Source organism: Macrobrachium nipponense, chromosome 21, assembly GCF_015104395.2.
Source record: "Macrobrachium nipponense isolate FS-2020 chromosome 21, ASM1510439v2, whole genome shotgun sequence".
NCBI classification, from domain to species: Eukaryota; Metazoa; Arthropoda; class Malacostraca; order Decapoda; family Palaemonidae; genus Macrobrachium; species Macrobrachium nipponense.
The window spans coordinates 36082907-36105346 of record NC_087212.1 but is presented as its reverse complement, the minus strand read 5'-3'; the positions used below and the strand labels follow the sequence as shown (position 1 = coordinate 36105346).

The 22440-nt window shown below is 35.2% G+C and overlaps 1 protein-coding gene across 2 annotated transcripts in view; it reads left to right on the top strand.

The window, feature by feature from the left end:
• The window catches only part of LOC135197929 (uncharacterized), a 34675-nt gene extending 15598 nt beyond the window's left edge, over positions 1-19077 (top strand). The window contains exons 5-15 of one of the 2 annotated variants that reach the window (XM_064225188.1): positions 429-570; positions 5324-8553; positions 8766-8828; positions 11388-11541; positions 11804-11870; positions 14924-15157; positions 15334-15420; positions 16908-17023; positions 17272-17466; positions 18121-18270; positions 18498-19077. In XM_064225188.1, the coding sequence (XP_064081258.1) occupies positions 429-570; positions 5324-8553; positions 8766-8828; positions 11388-11541; positions 11804-11870; positions 14924-15157; positions 15334-15420; positions 16908-17023; positions 17272-17466; positions 18121-18270; positions 18498-18678 (4619 nt within the window). In that variant the 3' untranslated portion in view covers positions 18679-19077. The remainder of the gene's footprint in view (positions 1-428; positions 571-5323; positions 8554-8765; positions 8829-11387; positions 11542-11803; positions 11871-14923; positions 15158-15333; positions 15421-16907; positions 17024-17271; positions 17467-18120; positions 18271-18497) is intronic. The other variant, XM_064225189.1, reaches the window with a different exon arrangement.
• Positions 19078-22440: the final 3363 nt, after the last annotated feature.

Sequence of the window (22440 nt, the reverse complement as noted above, 5' to 3'; positions counted from 1 at the left end):
ATGCTTAGTATTGGGTCCAGGGCAAAAGATGAAAGGGTTTGTCATAATTAGCCTCCCTTGATGAAGTTGTTATTAGCACTGTTTTAATTGTAAAGTATTTCTTTTTATCAACTGCAATTTTTTTTTGTACACTGCTGTATCGTGTGTATAAGTATATGACCTTGAGCTGAAATAAAATTATATAATTGTTAGCCTAATATAGGTCATTTTTCGTAAGTTTTCACAGAATATTGTCTCCCTGTGCTAAAAAAAAATAAATAGGCGTGAAGACGAGAGTGGAATTAGATATTGGCAGTCACGCTGTTGCTGAACTTTTTGTAAAACCTTGTAGCATTTGCTCTTTTGAACCATATCACTCTTTACTGCATTAATAGATGATTGCTCAGTTTTTTGTATAATTTTTTACATTAACGTTCCTTTTTTTTCAGTGTTAGATCTTGATAATACCATAAGTCTACCTCAGCTGGATGAGACTATTTCTTTACCTCGAGCGGAATCTAGACTAAACATTCCTGTTGCCAATTCTACCCTACTAAATACTACAAGTACAAGTCCAGGGGCGCCAGACCAGTAAGTAACATTGAAAGTTAATTAATCTTTCCATTTCAGCTGATTGTTGCCTAACTGGCACATGCAATATATTCAAGGTAATAGTTCAAGAGTGGGATTTTGTTTTAACCACGAGGTTGTTTTTTCAAATATTTGCACATAATCTTTGAGAGACGAGTGACAAGGGGTTTAAGCTACTATTAGATTTATATATTGTGATTGCAGTGCTTCCAAATTGTATCCATAGTACTTCATATTTTTGACATTTGATGCACGATATATACACAGAATTGACCAAAGATCAGCACTAGCACTATGATAAAAGCAGATTGTTTTATCGGGTTTATACCATATAAAGCATAATATTCTTGTCCCTGTTGAATATGAATTTACAGGCAGCCCCAGGTTATCAGCGGGGTTTCTGTTCTTGGTGGGTGTTGATAAGCGAAAACCACCATTAATTGAAACTCAGCGATTTATGACACTCAGGGCACTGATAACCGGTCAATGGCCTCTGTTAGGTATGTTATGGCGCTATAACTCCATTATCAGCTCCATAACCAGAACTTGGCACCTTATGAAAAAATAAATTCCAATTTTATGGCACTAGACAAGTCCCATAAGCCTATAAAACTGAATTGCCATTAACCCTTAAACGCTGAAGCGGTAAAAAAAAAAGTCTCCCGTGTGCCGGAGGTGTTTCAGAGTGAGCGCGGAAGCGGAAAAAATATTTTTTTCAAAAAATCACAGGGCGCTTAGTTTTCAAGATAAGAGTTCATTTTTGGCTCCTTTTTTTGTCATTGGCTGAAGTTTAGTATGCAACCATCAGAAATGAAAAAAATCATTATCATATATAAATAATGCGATATATGATAGCGCAAAAACGAAATTTCATATGTAATTGTATTCAAATCGTGCTGTGCGCAAAACGGTTAAAGGTAACAAGTTACTTTTTTTTCGTTGTAATGTACACTAAATTCCAATCATTTTGGTATATAACACATTGTAAAACGATAAAAGCAACACAGAGAAAATATCACAAAATAATGCATGAATTCGTAACGCGCGGACGTAAACAAATATTTTTTTCAAAACTTCACCATAAATCTAAATATTGTCCTAGAGACTTCCAATTTCTTTCAAAATGAAGACAAATGATTGAATATTACTATACTGTAAGAATATTAGCTTACAAATGCAGTTTTTGACCATATCTGATGAGTTAAAGTTGACCGAATGTCAAATTTTTTTATATATTTTTTTTTATATGCAATTATTTCGGAAATAAGAAAAGCTACAACCTTCAAATATTTTTCAATTTATTCTTCATGAAATTGCGCGCATTTTCATATATAAAACTCTATGAAATGCCTAATATGAAACGGAGCAAATATTCCGAGAATGAGACGTACGCATTTCGGAGATTTGTGGCGGAGAATCCGCGCGTGGAGGGAAGGAAAGTTTTTTTTTTTTAATTCACCATAAATCTAAATATTGTGCTAGAGACTTCGAATTTGTTTCAAGATGAAGATAAATGACTGAACATTACTAGACTGTAAGAGTTTTAGCTTACAATTGCGTTTTTCGACCATTTCGGTAGAGTCAAAGTTGACCGAACGTGGCTTTTTTTTCTATTTATCGTGATTTATATGCAAATATTTCATAAATGAGAAAAGCTACAACCTTCAATAATTTTTTGTTGTATTCTACATGAAATTGCGCACATTTTCATATATAAAACTTTATGTAATGGCTAATTTAAAATGGTGCAAACATTACCACAATCGCACATATGATTTTTTCGGAAGAGTTACCGTGCGGACGTAAAGAAAATGTTATTTTTTTCATAAATCACCATAAATCGAAATATTGTGCTGGAGACTTCCAATTTGTTGCAAAATGAAGGAAAATGCTTGAATATTACTAGAATATAAGCGTTTTAGCTTACAATTGCGTTTTTCGACCATTTCGGTAGAGTCAAAGTTGACCGAAGGTTGAAAATTTGTCACTTATCATTTTTTATATGAAAATATTTCAAAATTGATAAAAGCTACAACCATGGGTTGTTTTTAGTTGTATTGTGCATGAAATTGCGCACATTTTCATATATAAAACTTTATGTAACGGCTAATTTAAAATGGTGCAAACATTACCACAATCGCATGTATGATTTTTTTCGGAAGAGTTACCGCGCGGACGTAAGGAAAAAGGTTTTTCATAAATTCACCATAAATTGAAATATTGTGCTAGAGACTTCCAATTAGTTGCAAAATTAAGGTAAATGATTGAATATTACTAAAATATAAGAGTTTTAGCTTACAATTGCGTTTTTCGACCATTTCGGTAGAGTCAAAGTTGACCAAAGGTTGAAATTTTGGCACTTATCGTTATTTATATGAAATTATCTCAAAACTGATAAAAGCTACAATCATGAGTATTTTTTTGTTGTATTTTACATAAAAATGCACACATTTTCATATATAATACTTCATGTAACGGCTAATTTACAATGGTACAAAAATTATGTCAAAGTGACAAAATAATTTTCGAGATGTGTCACAGATACTTTTTAGTGCAGCAAGAAAGAAATTCGCGCTTGCGCGCCTGGGTAACGATTGTAAACAAAACATCACCTTGATCCGTGAACTCCCAGCATCCCCCAAGGCGCGTGATTCAAGAGTTTTAGGCTGGTAGGCCTAAAAGTATTTTTCCGCGAATTTTTAAAAAAAACTTTTGTATGTCGACGTAAAATACGTCCAGTCGGCACCCGAGAGACAAAGAATGTCGACGTAAAATACGTCCAGTCGGCGTTTAAGGGTTAACTGAGTCCATCGATGACTGGGAACTGCCTATACGTACTAGTTTACTTTTGCTATCAAGTGGTCAGATGAATAAAAGAAAAATCTTTGCTTTAACATGTTTTAAAATGACCTTCATTTTATTTGGATATGTAATCATTGTTCCGATGAGAATGTAAGCCTATGCTTTTGTGGTTGGAGGTTCTCATATAAGGTGCACTTTGGCTGTTACTTAACTAGAAAAACAAAATCCTATTGCGAATTCCTATAAATCACTTATGACTTGAACTAGCCTCATTCTTGTATTTTGTTTTCAGTCACACCTACGCCTACATGTCACTGGGTTATCTCCTGTTTTAGCTGGATGTCTTTGTGTGCTTTCCCTTTGTATTTTTAACTGCAGGGTTGTTGCCTTTGTAGTGTTGTGCTCCTCCAGTTGCCCAGCGTGTGTGTTAAGGGATTTTAACTAGTTTTTCAGCGAAGGGCAGGGCTTATTTTGTGCTTTCTTTGTGTTTATGTGATCCCTCTTTTTGTTCACCCAAGTGGGTGGTGTGTAGTTATGTATATTAAGCTCACTGAAGGTTGGGCCCCAGACTGAGCATAAGTGTACATTTCTGTGTGTGTGTGTGTGTGTGTGTGTGTGTAAGGGTAATGTAAGATGCTACTTCTATGAGAGAGAGAGAATATTGTTGCTCTACAAAAAAAAGTAAATTGTTAATAATTTTAGAGACAGTTAATAGAAAAAATCCACAAATTAGTGAAATTTCGCCGTGGAAAAGTGAATATTGTGTTCCACAAAATTCCACGATAAAGTGGGCTGCAGAAATGTGAAACACTGTACTATACAAATTATAAAGTAAAATTTTTCACATTCATTATGATACATTACTATGTATAGTATACTTTAACATGAAACTTGATTGTAAACATAATTTTTATTTTCACCATCAGGAGCAAGAATAAATAAATTGGGTGAACCCACCCTTGAGCAAGCAACATGAAGTCTGTGAGAAAAACATGACTCAAATCCCCTCCACAGTACTTAATAGACAGTCCAATCATGATCAAGAGCGCAAGTCTCACTGGAAATTGTAATCTCTTAAAGTTGAAAGGGAGATCTTTTGGAATGAGTGATATCAGTGGGATAAAAACTTTCACCCTCTCCTTGTCTTGTTAAGATAGTTGCTTCAGTTACATTGACCAATAATTTTGACATTTAAATGTCGCCCCTTCTCATCCCCCTTCCTATCGGGGCTGAACTTGGACTTAAAAGAGTCTGGGGAGTATCACTTCATCTCAGTGACCTAGAAAACTATGGATTAGACATTAATATCTCGTTTTCAGTTATTTTTACATGACGCCCCCTTCCCACCCCACCCCCTTTGGTTTCAGTGGTGTCTTACCCCTGCAGTATTCTTTTCCAGATACTAGGTCATGTGTATACTGAATGAGGTATGATAAGCCTTTAAACTTTAGTATTTAGTTTCTAAGTCTGGGCAGAACCATGTGCTGGTGATGTTTTACCCCACAGTATTCTTTTCCAGATAATAAGTCTTATGTACACCAGGTTCAGTTGAAATTGCTCAGTGCATTTCAGAGTTACGCTGAAACATGCAAACATACATGCATACATACATCCATTTTTATATATAGATTTCCCCTCCTTTGTTCCTCGTGTAGTTCTGATCTCCCAATCTATGGAGCTGAGTGGAGTTGCACGTAGGCTGGTTCGCACAATGGCAGAGTATGGTTGGTGCAGGTCACCAGTGACTCATAGGTCTACTTGGTAGGATTTTGTTTTTCTAGTTAAGTCAGCGACGACTGGAAGGCACTTTGTGCAAGAAACTTCATCTTTGAAAGTATAGCTTTGTATCCTAGTAAAAATACAAATTATTTAAAAGAAACTAGGATGTTTTGTGCCTGATTATAGTCAATGGTACCTAAGTTTGCCATAAATGTGTCCATTTTTATTTCAGGTCTGATACAGTTTTTGAAAACTCGCTTTTGAGTAGCTTTGAAAAAATGCAAATTAAGGGCGTCAAGGGGGCTGTAGTGGATGATGATGATGATGACATTTTCCATGATGCTAGTGACGATATTGACAGCTTCTCAGCCTCTCCAGTAAAAGACCAAAGTATCTCCGCAAAGCAGCCTGTGGAACAGTTGAATGACCCTTTAGATATGCTTATGAGTTGTATGGAGAAAATTACAGTCCATGATGAAGACCAGAGAAATTTGGCTGGAAAGGATGATTGTGTTGACAGTGTTGAGCGAGCACCATTGGTTTTAAATAATACAAAAGGGATGCCTTGTAATTTTGAAGTGTTACAGGTAGGTGAATCAGATGTTAGGAGTTTGCCAGTTGTGGGTGCTGAAAATGAAGTAAATAGAGAAAAGATAAACTTCAATGATCCTGATTTCAATCCTTTCCTTACTGGAACAAGTATGGGCCGCCCTGCAGAATCTGAGAAAAGCCCTAATGTTTCTCTGTTAGGAGTAAAGCCAAAGGTAGATAAAAAGAATCTCCCTAGAAAGTCAGAATTAGGGGCAACAGAGAATAATGTGATTGAAGGGAATCAAGAGTTGAGGGAAATGGCAAATGAAATTAACAGCAATCATTTTGACACCCCTTCATCCCAAAGTATTGCTCCCAAAACTGAAACCCTACCAGTTAAAGGAAATACAAGTGCAGTTAACCTAACATCTGAACATAAGCCAGAAAGTGAAGAGTTTCAGCATAGCAGTTACAACTTGGAAACAGCACAAGACCACAAATTTGAATGTTCTATCTCTCAAAATACTGACATTAACTTCCCCAGTCATGTAGTTCAGGGAGATGAGGATACCTCTCAGGTGATGATGCCAAAGCCTGACTCTGAGGAAGCTGCTATTGCCCCTCCCAAAGTTAGTTATGATTTAGATAGAATCTTAAAATGCTGTGATGATCCGACGTTTAATCCATTTGCATCAAAGAGTTTTGTTGTCAATTCTCCAGATCTCCAGGCTGATTTGCAGGACAAGAACTTGACAGAAAGCTCAAATAATTTTGATTATTCAGTAAATGGTCTGCAACCAATAACAGGTAACATCCCTTCAGAAAAAAAATATAGCTTAGAAGCAGCCTTAGACTGCATGAAGAATCCAGACTTTGATCCTTTTCTCTCAAAAAGTCTTATAATTAACTCTCCAGACTTGATTGATTCAGATGATGCTTCCACGGTCCATAATGGTAATAGTTTGAACAAAAACGAATTAGAGTGTGACTCTAAGGCAAGTGTTTGTGAAACAGATAATTTGGAAGAGAAGAATATGCCTGATGATTTAGTTTCAACAGAGGCTTCAACAGAATCCAGTTGTTTAATTGCCAACACTGCATCACTTTCAGATGAATTCAGCATGAAAAACTTTGATAAGTCGGCTAAACCTGTTTCACAGGATAATCCAGTAGTGGTTTCCCCAAAACGAAAGTATGATGAGGCTTTTGTAGGTGAAATGGAAGACTGTGATGAAGAGCTGCTGGTAACCAAAGAAGATACTGGGCCCTCTGAGGAAGTCAATAATGGGAACATGGATGCCAAAACTTCAGGACAGGAGACTGAAGAGCCAGGTTCAAAGATGCTACAAGTTGAAGAGATTACCCCTCCTAAAAAGGGGTACAATTTGGACTCTATTGATAACATTGATGATCGTAACTTTAATCCTTTTGCAACAAAAACATCTGTTGTAAACACTCCCAGTAAGAATTCTGAATTCCTTTCAGGTGATACATCAAAGAAAGGAGATCCTGACAGTGCTGATAAGCTAGAACAAAAGGCTAAGTCCTCTTGCAAGAAAGGAGTTTCAGAATCTAATATAAGCAAGAATGAAATAACCAACGATACTATACAAGCTTCAGAAGCAAATTTCAATTCTTTAACATGCAAACCTTTCAATAATGAAAACAATGCAAACCCATCAGATTCCAACAAGGATCAGGACAAAGAAAAAGATACTCCTATTCCAAAGACAGTTTATCAGTTAGATTTTCTTGACAACGTGGATGATCCAAGTTTTAATCCTTTTGCTACAAAATCATCTGTTATGAATTCTCCTGGTAATGGAAGCTTCAGCTTAAAATCTGTTGTTGAGGTGAATGAAGGGAAGAAAATCAAAGGAGAAGCTACTGCTACTGCTGAAGAAAAACAGTGTACACAAGCAACTAAAGAAACAGAATCTTCACAAATATTTGAAGAGAAAGAGTCTACTCAAATACCTGAAGAGAAAATATCTGAAGTGTGTGAAGCTTCACAAACATCTGAAGATAAAACATCTTCACAACCAACAAAAGCTGGTGAAAAATCGGGTGTAAGTAAACCTAAAGTTATCAAAAAAGCTATGAAACCTACCCTAAAGAAGAGAGCACCAGTTGTTAAATCTAAAGTAGAGGAAAGTGAATTGAATTCAAATGAAAGAGAAGAAGAAATCTCACTTCCTAAAAAGTCATATCAGTTGGACTTTTTAGACAACCTGGATGACCCAAGCTTTAATCCTTTTACCTCAAAAACTTCTGTTGCAAATAGTCCAGCAAAGATTACTGCTCAGGGGCAGGAAGCAGTAGATTCTGAAGTTTCATGCAAGCATGAAACAAAAAATAAGGTTGAAAATTTGCAAGAACCTTCTAGTAGTGTACAGCAGTCCAAACAAAGTAAAGTTGACATGAAAGATGTTGACATTTCAGTGCCAGGAAACGACTGTAAATTTGACAGTATATCAGACCCGAGTCACAGTCGAGTTTCAAGTGATGCTTCAGCGGCAGATACTTCCAAAAAGGTTAGTTTTGCTGCTTCAGATAGAGAGACTGCATTAATATGTCCTAAGGAGTCAAAGGAAGGCAATAGAGTCAAGGATGAGGAAATGTCTAATGATGTAACTGTAAAGAGTACTGTCAGTGAACCTGCAGAACTGGAACCTCCAGAGAGCCGTTCTTGCCAGTCGTCATCAAAACCAGTTTCCTCAGTGAGTGACAGTATGTTTGAGTCAATCACCAAAGAGGCCATGAGACTGGTTGCTGAAGTTACACCAAAGAAACAATTGAAAGACAAGAAAATTGTACAGGCATCTGTACAGGCTCGCCAGAGGGATGTATTCAGCCCACAGCTTGCTCAGAGTGGAGTCAGTGAGGACCCTGGTGTTTATAATTTTGAGGAGTTTATCAATGCTACTGACTGTAAGTATTTCTCTCTAAATTAATTTTATATCTAACTTTTTTGTCAATATTTTCAGTTCGATTTTAAGTTACTAACTAGGAGCTGTGCAGTGAATAGAAAAAATAATTAGGTATCAGCATTTCAAAAATTTACCCATCTGATGTTTGTTGTTTTAGATGAGTTATTAGTATGTGTACTCAAAATGTAATATCAAACTTTATATGTTTAACAGTTTCTGATGAGAAACAGGAACCTATTGAGGAAGAGCTCTTTAATTCAGCCTTTGCTGATCCACGTGAGTTATATACATCATCAGTAAAGTTTGGTGGCGGATTATAGACTTTTTAGCTACAGAATTCTTGGAGGTGTAGTCAGTGCAGTAGTTCTCTTAAAAAAATATTCAGTGTTTTTCTTTTCATGGACCAGCCATAGGGCATTGAACTTGCTTAGCAAGTGCTTAATGAACAGAATGCCTAAATGTTAAATAAGGAAAGAAAAGATAGTAAACTGTCTTTACATTCTTTAAGTCTTCAGCTGAAAATTCTTAAGGACAGTCAGATTATAAACCCAAGAGGTCTCCAAAATTTTCAACAAAACATGACATATATGATGTCTGAAGATAGGTAAATGAATGATTTGTTAAAATATTAGTAAAAAAATGGAAAGTTTGGTGAAAACATTGCCAAACTTCCTTAAGTAACTCGTGATTATATGTTGAATTGGATGGAGGACCATATATAGTAGGTAGATATACTTTGAGAGGAAAACTGGACAAGAGCTCTGCTATTATTTTTTATATTTAAATAGTTTAACCATAACCGTTAAGCAAAAGAGCAAGAACACAGGGGCACGTATCACACTTATTAGGACTAAAGTTTGGTAGTCAAAAATCCCTTATAAACATTATATCTTAACCAGATATAATACCTGTGCTTTGATAAATTTTCACAAAAATAAGATAGATAATAGCACAGTAATTACAGTGGTACTGAGGGATTGCAAAAATATGCAATTAACTGTTTATTATTAATGTGCACAATTATCTCAAGACTTTGTTTTTATTTTTTTTTAAGGTTACAAGATCCACTGTTGTATATATACGTATTTGTATTTTTGTAAATTATAATAACTGAGCCTTTGCATGTTTACCAACAAGTATCTCTAGCATAAATTGAAATTTGAAAAGTATTTCATATACAGCAAGTAGTATAAAGGGAAAAATTGTTACAGTATTTCCATTATTGGTCATTATGCTGTAGCAGCCATGAATGGTAGCTGTGCAACATCAGTTAATAATCAAGGACTTGCAATTGAGATTAAGGTTATCTGTGTGCTATACTGCAGAGGATCTTGGGAGCCCTAAAATTGGAAGGGTTAATTAAAACTTTACAGTTTAAGTAAAGTCCCAAACTTCCATATAGACATTAGCAAGTGTACAGAATTTTAGTTTTATAGAATTTTTTATAAATATAAATACAAACTGGTAGTGTGCCTTTAGCACCCATAGGTTTAACTGTTACAGTGCGAGTGCGTCATTGACTTACGACATTTCCAGCACTGCTGTATAAGTGGATTTCCTTCGTAAGTTGGTTTTTCGCTATTAATGAGTGCTCACAGTGCCATAACTTGAGTTATAGGGCTGTAACTTGATATTGCATCAAGTTACAGTGCCATTAACTTTATGCCTATTCTTGCTGTTAGCACCACCAACAGCACTTAAGGCACAGTAACTTGATGCAGTGTCAAGTTACAGTGTCGTAAAATACCATTTTCAGCACCATAAGATACAATCGCCGTAAGTTGAGTACGCATTGGTCTTGTCTAGTCTAGTCTAGATTTTATTGTTGATTTTTTATCAAATTCTTTCTGATACAAAATTTTAACTTTATATATGATGGCATATACTGTACAGTAGTAGATTGAAAAAAAATATATTGAGACACATTCTTGTCATTGCAATATCAAGTTCTATTAATTCATGTTCAATTTAATGTATTAAGGATTTAAAGTATTAAGGAGAAGCATAGGTCATACTTGGTTATACTGTAGCTAAGTTATCTTGGGTGGAAGTGAACTAAAACCTTTGTCTCAAAGACTAGTGCACTCTTACCAAAAGAAAATTAAGATAATATCAGAGAGTATCAAGAAAGTAAGTCTTGACTTAAATAGCATTACTTACCATCCTAAAACATTGACCAAAGTTCTTTTTCTGGGTATTTATAAGGGTTGTTGGTGGAAGGGGCCTTCTGTAAACTGGACTAGAGCAAGTTTTAAATGTGCAGTTTGTTACCCATGTAGTATGATTATGGTACAAAATAACTATTGGTATACTTCATATGTTATTTCATAGGTTGTTGATCCATCAAAGAAAGCTATACTATACTTTAGGTACCTTATTATAGTTACCATGTATGTGTCACACATTGCACCTGTTGTGCATAGGTATTTCATAGCTTGTTTCAATAAAGATTACTATATTTTTTTCAGATTGTTCAGAACATTTAATGTATAGGTATGCAGGTTTTCAAAATCTGTTCACGGTTTTAGGTTGTAGCACAGTAGTACAGTTGATCATAGTTTCTTTTTCTATTTAATAACAATTTTCACCTTTCACTGTAGGGACAATGTCTAAGATGCTGGTTAGTTTTAATTTTTGATTTACAGTAGTTGGTTAAATGATAAATAGGATGCTGTACAACTGAACCAAAAGAATGTTCTTGGTGTTACAGGTACTTCTAACTTTATTGGGACATACTGTAGTTATGGCTACTAAATTGTACAGATGGCTAGAAATGTTTTTAGATAATTATGAATTCTTGTTATACTGGACAGTGTCTAACATAATTCCTCCCAGTCTTCAGCAATCCAGGAGATTTGGATGCACTGAGTGAACATGGCAAAGATGGAGACAAATTGAACCTTGTTAGGAACTCGCTGTATATGAAGTTTGACCCACTGGTGTCAGGTCGGCAGTCATTAGCTCCATATCTTGTTCAGCAGAAATTAATGTAAGTACCTAAGAAGGATTTTTTGTAAATAACTGAACTACTTCTGTCAATAACAGCTTTCTTAGATTCTCGTATATAGACTAGTCTACAGAAACAAAAAATCAGAAAATGAATTGAATCTATATACTGAACTGATATTATATGCTTGACTACAAGGGAAGAGGGGCATGAACACATAGAAAGTAACCAATAGTTAACAGTGTTGATAAAGTAGTTTTAAGAATTCTGAAGTTTAGAATACCTAATATTTTTATTTCCATAGGCAAAAGGAAGAACCAGACCCCAGAAGAAGCAGTGCTCTTATGTGTTTCAGTCCCTCCCCAGATAAGGTTTGTTATGTGTACAATATTATTTGTTCTTACAGAATAAGAACCTACACATTCATAAATGGATTTTCTTGTGCAAGGCATGCTTCTGCTGTCACTGACTTAAAAAAAAAAATATATGTATATTGGGTAGGCCTATGAGTCAGGTGACCTGAGATGGCTTAGCTCATCCACTGTGTTCTCAGTTACAATAGTGCTCAAGTGTGACTGTGAGTGTTACCTGGCTCCCACCTGATAGATTGAAGCAACAGAGATAAAGACAGCACAGATAAGTTTAGCCCCATCCCAGAGGTCATTGTCCAGTGGAGAGTCATCCTCTGCCGGCTGGACAGAGGAGAGGTCATCGAAGGCAGAATGTGATGGAGGGCCATTTCTTACTTGAGAATATGGCAGAACTACCCAGGAGGTGACAATTCATTCTGCCTACCTAGGCCTTAAGAAGCAGTTAAATAACCTGGTTGTGGGTGCAGTAAACTCTTTGGCTTTTCTTAGGTCAGAGAAATGTGCTTCCTGTTACCCCACCAAGCAAAATATTACCTTCTGGAGGTGGCCTTTGCAATCCTAGGAATCTAGACCCTGTCATCTGCAGGTTGGGGAACAATCTCTCTCTTGAGCGCTTCAAGCAACAGGACCTAAGGCTTAACAGTGAGGCGACCAACTATCCTGGCCAGCACCAGCAATAGAAATAAGAAGAGAGGACTTGCGAGAGACTTCTATGTTAGTATGGAATCGCTCAGCAGGCCATGCCATTTCTGCAGGAGGCTTTTCTCCCTCCAGCCAAGGTTTTGTCAGTATAGGCAGAAAGGGGGACCTCAAGCTGCCATGAGTGGGAGGTTGCATAGCAGACAATAGGAGATAAGTGGAGACTACTCTACCCACAATTATTGCATCATTGGTATGCTGAAAAATTTTGTTTTCCAGGTCAACAACCATATCACTTGTATACACTAAAAATAACAGTGGACCAAGAACACTACCCTGTGGAACTCCAACACAATAGATCTTGGTTTGCTGAAGATCCTATCAACAGGAACTTACTGATGCTTACCTGTCAGGAAATCTTGAAACCCTTATCAAGGGTCTCTTGCAAATGGCATGTCAAATATTAAAGAGCATCACAGGTATGTAAATGCTTCCTAAATGCATATTGACTATCAGCTATCAATCCTTTAGATTCCACTGGAAGGAATAAGGAGGAGGTATCTAAGAACACTATCTTCTGGTTGAACGAAGTTATAGTCAGTGCTTACAACTCCAAGGAGGATAGGAGGTACCCTCAGAGGAGTCAAGGCCCAAAACAGAGGTATAGGTCTCTCCATCACCTGTAAGTACTGGATGAATTGTCTTTGAGTGGAAGTGATAGTTTTAATTGTAAGTAGTGGCCTATGAGAGTGAGGATACCTCTCTGGGCAACACAGCCACCTTTGGGACACACCCATCATAGTTCTCATTTTCCCATCTTCCCATCACAGGGTTTGTGTAATGGAAGTGATTGAGCTGATTCTCAAAGTGGATAAGTTAGGCCATCTCAAGTTGTGTGATTCATAGGCTTACCTGATGGGATTTTGTTTGTTCTAGTTAGTGATAACTGGGCTGTGCCTTGCATGAAAAACTCCATTTTTTGAAAGCTATGGTTCACATCCTAGGAAAAATACAAATTTAAAAGTTTTATCATCATTATTGAAAACATTTACATTATTTTTTACTTTCAAAATGGAGAAGATAAGGAAATGATTGGCAATGAGAAACTGTACAGTATTGGAATGTGTAACTGTACAGTATTGGAATGTGTGAAGTAAAGTAGCTTAAAGTTATTCAGTAAATCTAGCAGTTAAAGTTCTTTCCATCCATTTTTAGTAGAGTAATATTTGACTGTTGGACATTAGGTAATAGATGTAATTGTCTTAGTTTATGATAAGTGTTAATAGTTTGAAATTTTTTTCCTGTAAACATGGAATGGCCATGATGGGTTGTTGAAATTGCCAGTAGTAGACAGTTCTGTATTGAGACACTTCTTGCATTCTTTGATTATTGTTCAGAGGATTTTAATTTTGTAATGGTTGTATCTCTCCGGCAATTTTACTTTTTTGTGTTTAACTGGCAAACCAATATTGTATGAAGGATTTGTATTTAACCTGTACATAATTCTTTGATTGGCTCTGTGGCTTAATAAAAATTAATTTTCAGTAAAGCCAGTGCAATATACATTCTTCAGTGTAAAAAAAAAAATGTATGGTACTTAAGTCACAAAACAATGCTGAAAAAGATACTTGAAGGTAGTCAAAATAAACAGCTGCATCCTGTATCTTCAATTACTTCCTTTAGATACTTAACTTTAGTTACTGTATTTTTCATTGTTTTGGTCTTGTAGATGTCTCTGGTTCATTTGACAGCATGAGAACAAAGCTATATATATTTGGTTTGTGCCAAAAGAAATCCTGTTCTTAGAAATCTTTTAGTGCTGTTGTTAGATTTTTATTTCACTGGAGAAATATTTACACTATCATTTTGATAGGTTTAACATTACCTATGCTGCAAACTTAAATTTATAATAGGTGCAGAAGTACTTTGGCCTCACTTGTGCTGACTCCTCTTCTATACCTGCATAACATGATGATACAGATCAAATTCTCTTATTTTTTAAAGTTTGTGTTATTGATTTTATAAATATCTTAGGTATAGTAGTAATTACCTTACCAAGCTAATTGAGCATAGTGTCCTTTGATAGTGTTCTAACAGTAATGCAGAGCAGATTAGGCTGTTCTGATATTGCAGAGAACTTAGTCTATTTTAAAACATAGGATGGCCAGTCATTGATGGACTGAGATTATATAAGTAGGGCTAGTTTGAAGTAATTTTGACACATGATAACTAAACTGGAAGGCATCGTTGATAAACTAATATCTTATGCCGTTAACTTTCATCTAATGGATTATTTTATCGATAAATTTTTGTTAGATCCTTTTTATTATCCTAAAGTGAACTAACATGGTAACATTTTGATCAAATAGCATGGTCAGTGATGTATAGAACTATTTGATTTTTTATTTTGAAAGACTCAGAGAGGAGGGGAGGCCAAAGGAACAGGAACTCCTGTGAGACCTCTGTTGAAAACTCGAGCTGATGAAACATTGGTTATGGATGCTACTGCTAACATGACTCTAAATGATGCCACAGTATGTGAGGGTCACAATTCCACTGTTGTTGCTGGAAGTTCGTCAACTGCATTTAACACAACAATTATCAGTCAAGGTGGAAATTTTCATGATGACACAATATTCCAAGAACCGGTATGTATGCAGATCTTTTGAATTTCTGGGAACTACTGATTTTCTTAGTCTTAGTTGTTGTTTTACTTCAGATTGAACAATGACACTTGCATTTTTTTTTTTTTTTTTTGCTGGTGTCTACTTCCCTAGGAATAACATATTAATATTTTAATTGTGCAACTTGGCTGTTTGTTTAGGCTGTTCCAGGGGAGAAGATGATACCTGAGCGAGAGATGTTGAAGAAGATTAAGGATATTGAACAAACAGCGCATCTTGTGATGCAGGTAAAGTAATTTGGCAATTCAAACTATTGTTACACGTTTTTTGGTAAAAATAGAGGAAATTGGAAAGTTCAGTAATGTATTGAATTGTTAGTCACTTTTTCATAAGTTGTATTTCAACAGATTGTTCACATTCACAATTGATTCTTGATCCCCTTTATCTGCTGAGAGCAACCAAATTTGCTGAACAGCAGCACCAATATGCAGTAAATGTTCCTCACTGTTGAACTTCTCAGTTCCATAGGTCCTTTATTCCTCACACTAAAGTGGTATCTCTTGTTTCTGTATTTCTCTTACTTCCTCTTCGTCCCTTTGGGCTTGCTCCATGTGAATAGGTTTCATGTACTGAATAATGATATAGGTGACTTGATGAAAAGTTGAGTTGATAGAATACTCTAATTGGTTAAGAATCAGAAAGCTGATGGCTTTTAACGTTTTTTGTGGTTAAGATGTGTTTTATATATTTAGTGTATTGTCAGGTAAGGCTTAGACTATAGTCTGGGTGTTCAGTATCTCGTCGTCCTTGCATTAGTACTTATTTAGATCTTTATTGGCGAGTGCTGGATAGGGCAGAATTGATTTCTTAGAACTAATAAGAAAACAAATGCTCTATGGAGAGAAATAGACCCATCTTTTGTAGTTTCTGAAATGTTTGTATAACCATACAGATTTACATTGCTTTCAAGAGTTCCTACTGCATTCATCAAGAGAAATTTTGAGATTGACTTTTCAGTTTTCTGTAAAAAAAATGATTGAGATGCCATTATTTATCCATCTGCGCTTTTTCTGTCTGACCTCACATCTTGAAAATTACTGAGGCTAGAAGGCTGGAAATTGGTGTGTTAATCATCCACCTTCCAATCATCAAACTTCAAAATTGCAGCCCTACTATAACCTTGGTACCTTTTATTTTATTTAAGGTTAAAGTCAGCCCTAGTTGTGTATATGGGAATGCTATAGGACAGGCCACCACAGGGCCTTGGCTGAGGTTTCATGGGATGCGGTTCATACAGCACATTTTCTACTTGTTATATTGTCTTTGCAGATTATCATTTTTTTTTTCCCTAAGTTTAGGATAATAGTACCTAAAGGTATTTTCAATTATGGGTGCATGATGCTGTTCAACCACAGAAATAAATATGTTATCCTATCTATATCTCCCTAAAAGTTGGTTTCCATTAAGACTGTTTGTTCATCCTGTCTTGATAACTAAAAAAATGTTGTGTGTTATACATGGGTATAAAGTAAGTTAGTGCCCCTTCTACAACTACTTTTGTGAATTATTTTACTGTTATCAAAGATAATTTTAGGATTTCTCTCCCATCAATGATCTGTTAAAGCATTCCTGTAGGTGCCCTTAAATTTATGAATTTTTGTCTGCATTTTTAGTTAAAAATTATACAAGAAGGGTCTTTTATATCCTTTATTTGCTTGAAAATGATTGTTTTAATATGACAGTATTGCTCATTATTTCCATTCTGACTCTCTAGGATAAGCTGCTGAGGCAGAGTCGGGTCCTGGAAGAAGTTAACAGAAAAATGAAAAAGCAAATGGAAGAAAGTGAAATTGCTCTTGCAGAATTAGAGCAAGAGAACAGCCACCTGAGGTATTTGTTTATTTATGGTATTTTTGTCTTTTTGTCTGAGTATGCCAATTACTCTGCTTGCTGGAAATAGCACTTGGGAACAGGATAGTTTATCAGAAGAGTTGGAAGGGAAGAAATTTTCACTTGTTCCCTTTCTTCATTTGTTGCAGAGATTTTCTTTTATAATTGTTGATAGAATTGTCTGGTTATTGTTGATAGAATTATTGGCTAATATTTTACGATTTTATAACTACTGTACTGGATTTCAGATCTGCAATACAGCACCTTCAGAGTATGCTTAAGAATGTTGTTGAACAAGGAGAGAAAAAAATTAAAGAAGCTGAAAGAGAACATTTGCTGATGGAGAACAAATATGATTTGGAGTGCAAAGCACTCAAGGAAGAGGTTCGGCAGCATCAAGAAGAACTGAAGAAAGTGGAAAGTCAATTCAGTGATTTGATTAAGTAAGTTGTAACTTTTCTTTTTATGCTGAGACAAGTATTGATTTCATTTACCGTATATGTGATAATGAATGATGGTCTTTTCTTATATTCCTAAAGGGTATACAATAGATGAAGGTTTAACATTTTCATAATACTCCCAGAATTAACCATGTATTTAGTACTGTATTTCCATAAGTTGTTGATAAGTGTCAGCAAGCATTCATTTTAATTTGAGATGGCAAGAATATTATTTTAGCAGTTTGCCTATAAACCATATGTACTTATTGGTGAATTGTTTAATTTTGGTTTATAAAGGGTTTTGTCTTATATTTTGTGATAATTGGTACTGTTGCATCAACATTCAGGATTTTCTAAACGTCCTGCTGAATAGAGCTTCTGCATTTAACAGATGTCTGTCGTTTTCAAATTCAAATTTTTATTCATATGCAATTAAAGAATTACATAGATTTTTAGAATTACAGAGCTAAAATCTTACTCAACATAGAAAATGTAAAGTAAGTAGTTTCTCCTGCTTCATAACAGATGTTCAATGTGTTCTCCCAGTCTATCAGTTCTTAGATTGTCATTTCATTCTACTTGACAAGATACGTAGTATCTGTATTTGTTAGGCAGGATGTGAATTTGGTTTTAATTATTTGAATATTCATTAACCAGAAAGTACATGCGAACGCAAGAACTTACCGAAACTATGAGAAAAAATGAAGAGGTTCTGAAGACAGAAAAAGAAGCTTTACGAGCTGAATTAGTTAAGAAGAAGGAAAGTTTTGCAATCATTTTGAAGACATTGGAGGAAAAGTTTAATGAGTAAGTATTTTACAGTATTAACTTGAATATTTGCTTTGGAAACATGTCCTTATTTTTAATTCATATGTTTGGAACTATAAAAGAAATATTGAAAGGTGTGATAAATTTGGTCATAATAAGGTTTTCCTCACATATTGCATAAATAGTAGCTGGTAAATATCTGCTAACCAAATTTGGTCATCTGAAAGCAGTTTTTATTTTTAATTTCACATTTTCTTTTTTCATAGGGCTCAGCAAGAGTTTCTGAAAGAGAGAGAAAAGCATGAACATGAAAATGCAAAACTAATTGTGCTGGGAAAGAAAGCTGAGGTGAAGATTCTTTCTTTGACTGAAACTGTTGAAAAGAAAACAAAAGAAATACAACGACTGACGGCTCTCATTGATGATATAACCAGCAAATTTGGTTGAGAAGTAAAGAATACTCAGAGCCTTTTGTTTATAAGTTTATATTCCAGATGATTTTATTTATTGCTTCCATTTCAGTTTGCTGAGGTTTGCTCCTTGGTTGATGGAAATGTTCTTCTAATCTAGTGGCATTGAGTCCATTGTGGAAACTGAAATATTTTAATATGGGATATAACTGTTCTTGTCATTTGGGAGCTATACATATAATTAATGCTGTGATTATATTTAAACTGATTTTATTCCTAAAACTAAGGTATCCCCATAACCTTAAAATACTAGGATATCTAAAGCATTTGTTTTATTTTTGATAATGTAGGCATATGTAGTAAGGATTTATTAGGAAAATACATAAAGGAAAGAGAAAGAGAACTTTATATAATGCAAAAAAATAAAACAAAATAAGAGTGAAATTTACATGAGGTCACAATGTACATTTTGTATGATAGTGTGCTCTCTCTCTCTCTCTCTCTCTCTCTCTCTCTCTATCTTCTCTCTCTCTCTCTCTCTCGCTCTCTCTCTCTCCTCTCTACTCCCTCTCTCTCTCCTCTCTCTACTCTCTCTCTCTCTATATATATATATATATTCAGTCTGTTATTTGAGTGGATGTGTGTTATATTGAAAAACATAGGAAACTGACTTGATTATTTTAAGAGTATATTTAGTTTTTCTCTGGTTATTACCAGTGACCAGGTAAAATTTAATAGGCTTTAGTACACAATGTGCTTCATATATGTAAAATAAAGTTTATGGCAGTTTTATTGTGCCTGGGCAATTTAATGCATGGTCCTCAAGAGTTTGTGAACTTTTGTTCACAAACTGAAGAGTAAAAAATTTTTTCATTGTTAGAATTGCTTTAATGTTAAACTAATTCTTACTCAAATGTTTTAAAGACCTTGCCCCAGCTTGGAATACTACTGTATAAAATTTATAAGTTTTTCTTGAACAATACTTTTCAGAAAGTAATTTTATGTATCATTCTTGCTTACTCTGTCCATTTGTAATATATTCTTTTTATCCTATTGCAATTTTTTGTAACCTCTTTAGCTGTATTAGAAGACCCACAGTTTTTATATAGAAAAAAATAATACGGAATATCCAAAACTTCATATTTCCCACAAATATTAATTTTATACATTGTATTTTTAATAATATAACCAATATACAGTATATGAAAAAACCTTTGGGATGTGGAAAAACTGGACAATCAACCTATTAATCATTTACCGTAGCAGTTTTGCTGGAAAGGTTTGTTCAATTACAGACTCATCACAAAATTTTATTAATATTGTATGTGAATATTATCGGTGACTGTCTTGAGGGATGTGGTTTGTAATCACCTATCATGGTTAAACTACCAGATACATAATAATGATACACAACATTGTGATAGTAATTTTTGCGAATTTTATAATTATTGCTGGTAAAGATTGATTTCCTTTTAGCATTTGTATCATATCCACAACTTCCCTGATAACTAAATTATTGGAAGGAACAGAAACTTGCCTAGGTAAAATACTTGCAAAAGAATTTTCTTAATTTCGTTTCTTGTTGGCTAGAGAATATAGATTAAATGGCCTTTCAAAGAAATTTCATGGCCATCACAAACCTGGCACACATTGTTCTAGAAGTGGAAGCTTTTGGTAAGTTAAAACTAGAACTTGGCTGTACTTGCTAACAGACTCGACTTGTCACATTAGTCCTGACCTCTATATGGGGCTAGTGCCATCAGTGCACCTCCCACAGCATATTGTAGGCAGTGCTAGGGGTTATTTGCAGCGTCCCTTCAGCCCCTAATTGCAACTCTGTTCATTCCTTTTACTGTACCTCCGTTCATATTCTCTTTGATTCCATCTTAATTTCCACCTCCTCTTAACAATTGTTTCATAGTGCAACTGCGAAGTTTTCCTCCTGTAATATCTTTCAAACCCGTCAATTTCCCTTTCAGGGAATGACTAAATAGGTTCCAGCACTTGGCCTTTTGTCCTTAATCCCATATTCTTTTCTATTAATTCCTGACCATGTGACCTGACTGTCTCGGAGACTTAGTCCACTGGCAGACAAAATCTGTAAGCAAAATGTCTGTTGTCCACATGGCTATGTCTGGTCAGTCAAAGCCTGGCTGGAGGTGAGCACAGTATGACATTTGCAACAGAAAGTGTTGGTGAACAAATGAATTGGACTACCTTCATTTACATTGTTGAGTAGGTAGAACTGAAAACCATTCAACCAACCCTACTTCCTCCAAAATTGGCTTTATAGTTTTCAAGTTGACATTATTATCATTATTACAGTATACACTATTAGTATTTGTAAAAGCAGAGCAAAATGCTGTAGACTTAAGGGTGCACACAGCATTCCAGTGAGGAAAACAACTAAGAGAAGTAACATGATAGAAAAATTAACAGAAAGGAAAATGAAGGTAAAATAATAAAAAAGTTAATGTATATTAAATAAGATAATGCTTGAAGATCAAGAACAATATAAGACATAATTTCATTTAAGAAATTACCAAACGTGCGGATTTAACACGTAGTATATGTAACAGCTTACATTTAAAATAGAGAATTATAAGATATTTCTATGGATAAGTTATATTTGATTCCCATGATAAATATATTAAAATTCATTCTTGTGTTATATATGTGTAATTGCTTTAGCAATATGAGATAATGAAAGGAAAGTAAAGGTAAAAAAGGGAAAAAAATTTATGGATAATAAATCAGATAATGCATGAAGATCAAGGACAATATACATACACCATAATTTCATATAAAAAATGACCAAACATATACATATAATAATAGCTAACATTTAAAATAGAAAATTATAAGGTATTTCAATGGATATAAAGTTTTATTTGATTATCTCCGCCTCAATCACGACATGGACTATATCCGTAAATGGTTTATGAGGCTGAATTCCGGTAAAATGAAAAATATTGATTAGTAGATCACACACAGATTTTCCACCCTATCCTCCTCTTCAGGTGGATGGGACTCTGCTGAATGAGTCTGAAGCTTTCAACTATTCTAGGCATAACTTTTGACTCATCTTTTTGAAGCTTGAATCTCAAGTCATTGACCCCATATGAACAGGGTTCACCTTCTGAAGAATAAAGGTGTATTAACCTAACGTTCCAGTAGTCTCTGCTACCATTTAGAAAGGGGAAGTGGTATCTTACGTGGCTAGGAACCAATTGGTCACAAAGCAACGGGACCTACAGCTTATTGTGGGATCCGAACCACACTATATCGAGAAATGAATTTCTATCACCAGAAATGAATTCCTCTGATTCCGCGTTGGCCGAGCCGGAATTCGAACTTCGGACCACCGAATTGGCAGCCGAGTGCGAAAACCACTTGTCCAGTGAGGAACTACATAAATGGTATATTTATATCAGAAAATGGGCTTACAATGAACAAGGGTCAATTTTTAACTGAATGCTATGGCCAGGAAGCTCTCCTATTAGTTGTGAGTCTGGATGTGTCACATAGGTATTGGTTAGTTGGCACCAGGGGTTCACCGCTTGAGGAGGAGGACGGCTATTGTGTTATCTCAGGGGCGTGCCTAATTGTTCTGACAGTAGCTGGAAGAAGGATACACAGAAGCTGCCCTCCTCAAGTGGTGAGCCCAGCGAAGAGAACTACCCACAGCCAGCCAATCAGCATTTCCATAACTCAGCCAGACTGGCTAATAGGAGAGCTTTCCAATAAAAAATTACCTGTCTACTTTGTAAACTTGTTTTCATGTATACATATACTTTGT